The sequence below is a fragment of the Maylandia zebra genome, linkage group LG15 (assembly GCF_041146795.1).
Source record: "Maylandia zebra isolate NMK-2024a linkage group LG15, Mzebra_GT3a, whole genome shotgun sequence".
NCBI classification, from domain to species: domain Eukaryota; kingdom Metazoa; phylum Chordata; class Actinopteri; order Cichliformes; family Cichlidae; genus Maylandia; species Maylandia zebra.
The window spans coordinates 23037841-23041495 of record NC_135181.1 but is presented as its reverse complement, the minus strand read 5'-3'; the positions used below and the strand labels follow the sequence as shown (position 1 = coordinate 23041495).

At 38.5% G+C, this 3655-nt stretch overlaps 1 protein-coding gene across 2 annotated transcripts; it reads left to right on the top strand.

Annotated features, from left to right (window-relative positions):
• Window positions 1-363: 363 nt before the first annotated feature.
• On the top strand, window positions 364-2976 carry LOC101464844 (cytochrome P450 2K1-like). Of its 2 annotated transcripts, none has more exons than XM_076874152.1 (5): window positions 364-453; window positions 1267-1408; window positions 1576-1757; window positions 2102-2243; window positions 2317-2976. In XM_076874152.1, exons 1-5 carry the CDS (start codon window positions 451-453, stop codon window positions 2502-2504), a joined length of 657 nt encoding a protein of 218 aa, XP_076730267.1. In that variant the 5' UTR covers window positions 364-450; the 3' UTR covers window positions 2505-2976. The 2 variants fall into 2 exon arrangements, with proteins under 2 accessions (XP_076730267.1, XP_076730268.1); XM_076874153.1 differs by lacking the exon at window positions 364-453 and adding an exon at window positions 559-686.
• Window positions 2977-3655: the final 679 nt, after the last annotated feature.

Below are 3655 nucleotides of genomic sequence, written 5' to 3'. Positions count from 1 at the left end.
CATTCCCTCAGTTCTGCCTTCTTGTTAGGGGCACTGACAGTCATCCTCCTTGTCTATTTCATCGTCACTCCAAGCTTCAATTCTCAAAAAAAAACAAAAGGGTCCTCCAGGACCCAGACCACTTCCTGTGCTGGGGAACCTGCTACAGTTGGACCTGAAAGGACCTTACAAAACATTGCTGGAGGTGAGAAAGTAATTGAACTATGCTGCAGATACAGTTCTCCAGGCAGCTTTTTAGCGTTGGTTTCTTTGATGTGTGTGAAAATATGATCATATTCTGTTTTTCTTAGTCATCCAAGAAATATGGATCAGTCTTCACGGTTTATCTGGGTCCAAACAAAGTGGTGATTCTGGCAGGATACAGGACGGTGAAGGAGGCACTTGTTGACTATGATGAAGAGTTTGGAGACAGAAGCCCAACAAACATTGCACATGAATTAACCAAAGAGCATGGTAAAGGAATAATATTATTTCTTAAAATCTTTTAGCTTTTTTTCTATTTTGGTACTGTCAAACTAAAATATGACCACTCTCAGGAGTTCTGTGGTCCAATGGTGACTCATGGAGAGAAATGAGATGCTTTGCATTGACTAAACTGAGAGACTTTGGAATGGGCAAGAGAGCATGTGAGGACAAAATAATTGAGGAATGTCAACATCTCATTGAAGTATTTAAGAAATTTAAAGGTAAAAATTTATCACATTTGTTTGAACTGAATTGAATTAATGGTCCAATTACTTATACTGACTGTATGTGTTTGTTTTGCTACAGGAGAAGCGTTTGATACTATACTATACTATATATATATATATATATATATATATATATATATATATATATATATATATATATATATATATATATATATATATATATATATATATATATATATATATATATATATATATAAAGTCCTTGTGTTGCTTTTTCTTTTAGTAAACCTTTAGCTTAAAATCGCTTCATGAGAGACATCTGCTCCCTCGCAGTCCATGAAAAAAGTCTTCTGTACTCTCGTAAAGGGTATTCTCACGAGACACTAGCTCTTACACTTTACACGTGTACATTTCAAATAAAGACATTTCAACACAAACTATATGTACATTAATGAAATTATGTAGCTTATTATAAATCAGTCATCTATGTCATGAAATCTACACAGAACATTTTAACAGCATTTACAATGCTTCTTTTTCTACTGTCCAACCCCCATCCAATTTTGGGATTAGGATGATTTGAGTGACTTTGCTGTTAAATGTCTATGTGCAGGAATCTGGGATTACCAACAGTCACTTCCATGATGATAATCTTCTGATAACAGTCATGAATCTGTTTGCTGCCAGCACTGAGACAACATCAACTACACTGAGATGGGGACTTCTGCTAATGGCCAAATATCCAAAGATACAGGGTGAGGAGCTCAAATAATCCACAACTTGAAGACACTTTTACTGGAAATCAAATGACACATGTGACAAGAGCAATATCACAATAATCGTACATTTATTGAGTATGGTGGAGTGTTACTGTTACTCTAATAGGGATCAAATGTGTCCACTACTCTTGTTCATACTCTAGATGAGGTTCAGGAGCTGAGGAGGGTCATAGGAGACCGACAGATGCAGGTTGCTGACAGGAAAAACCTTCCCTTCACTGACGCCGTCATCCATGAGACACAGAGACTGAGCAGCATCGCCCCCACTGCACTTCCTCACAAAACCACCCGAGACATCACTTTTCAGGGTCACTTTATCGAGAAGGTAAGACTAATTGCTATCTATTCAAAGCTGCCTGGCACTGAGCCAGTAAGTTTTGAGATAATGTAACTACATCCCACATCCTGTGTCAACTCTGAGTTGAAGTGCCAAAGTTGTAAAGCTACAAAAAACACAAATGCAGACACAAAGAGTAAGCATGAGTGGGAACAGTTGTTATCAGTTTACTGAGTGCACAAAACAGAAGCTTGATGCCATCTTGGACGGGCAATCACAGGAATACGGGAAAGTTTGAAACTGAATCCAAATCAAAAGTATGTGCTGTTTTTATGTGTTGTCTTAGTACGTTTTGTACTTTGTGCATCTCTGAAATCAGCTGTTATCTGCAGGGAACCACAGTGTTTCCTCTCTTGACATCTGTCCTGCATGATCCAAGTGAGTGGGAGAGGCCTCACAGCTTTTATCCTGCTCATTTCTTGGACAAAGAGAAAAAGTTTGTCAAGCGAGATGCCTTCATTCCATTTTCTGCAGGTTTGTGAGCTCAGCCATTACCACTGAGGTACATCTCTTCACAGGACAATTGATTATTATTCATCTCTTGCAGGTCGCAGGATTTGCCTCGGAGAGAGTCTGGCCAGGATGGAGCTCTTCCTCTTCTTCACCACCCTCCTGCAGCGTTTTCGTTTCACTCCTGCACCTGGAGTTTCAGAGGATGAATTGGATCTCACTCCAGCTGTGGGCATTACTCTCAGCCCTTCACCTCACAAACTGTGTGCTGTTTCCAGAATGTGAGGAACAGATGTTCTCTAAAAATATATGTCTCCTGGTTAAAAGATTCACCTCAGTTTATTCCAAAATGATCTGACCCCAGTTGTGGGCATTACTCTCAGCCCTTCGAGTCACAAATTATTTGCTGTTTCCCGTTTGTATGCCCTGTGAAAATAAATCAGCCTAATTTTTTTTCAGAATATTGCCTTCTGTGTCCTTTATTTCAGAGTCACTGATTTACAAAATGTTTAGTTCATTTGTTCCTTTTTGTTTCAAGGTAATTTTATTAGCCCAGTCTCATGTAGGTAAAGATGTCACATTTGCCTGTTTGCTTTAGAATAGTCTCTGAGTAGCTGTCTGTAAAGTTTTGACTGACAATAAAGGCAGAATGTTTTGATTATCTAAAAATGCTACACCAGCACATGTATCATTTTCTCCCTTGCTCATAAAGATGTAACATGTTAAAGGTTTTTCTCCACAATAAAGATCAAATGCTGCAACAGTGTACGTCATACCCATTACTGCCCTCTCTAGATCATTTTGATAATTCAAACTGTCCAGACAACGCTGTGTGTATCCTTCCCAAAGGAGGACTCCTTCACTTTTCTTAGCAAATACCCACAATGCTGTAGAGGTTTACAGGTGGGTTGACAAAACAATATTATTATTGTTAGCATTGTTGGTCAGCCATGTCTGGGTGAGCGTGGAAGTACTGACCTTATTTTGAGTTTGATTCCATAAAAAGTGACAAAAAGATTAGTGTCCGTTGTGCGTGGGAAGAAAACGTCTTTTTACAGCGGAAAAAAAAAATTCCTAAACTTCCAAGCAAGCACCGAGTGCGCTACGACGTAATGGGAAACTCACAAAGAAACTCGCGGATTCTTCAACTGACTGCTGCGGCACACCTGCACCAGGGTAAACCTCCACCTACCCCACTCCTGCTTTACAGGTGAAAATAGAGCAACAGGACCACTAGTCTTTGACTTTATTTATTTTCTGCTGGGTTTTACTTGCATCTATTTGAAAGACTGAGTGTAGACACAAAAAATATTTTATTTTATTTGCTGGAATCTGCAGAAAATAGGTTTAAATATTAAACAAATTTCTTCCAGTCAGAGAATGTTGCATATAATTAAATTTTTGATTGATGCATAAAGATAAAAGATTAAAACTGA

Excerpts from the sequence above, each read along its gene's own strand:
- LOC101464844 (XM_076874152.1), top strand. Across the intron at positions 1,409-1,575 it reads CAAATATCCAAAGATACAGG|ATGAGGTTCAGGAGCTGAGG; the intron begins GTGAGGAGCTCA and ends TTCATACTCTAG. Across the intron at positions 2,244-2,316 it reads CTTCATTCCATTTTCTGCAG|GTCGCAGGATTTGCCTCGGA; the intron begins GTTTGTGAGCTC and ends CATCTCTTGCAG.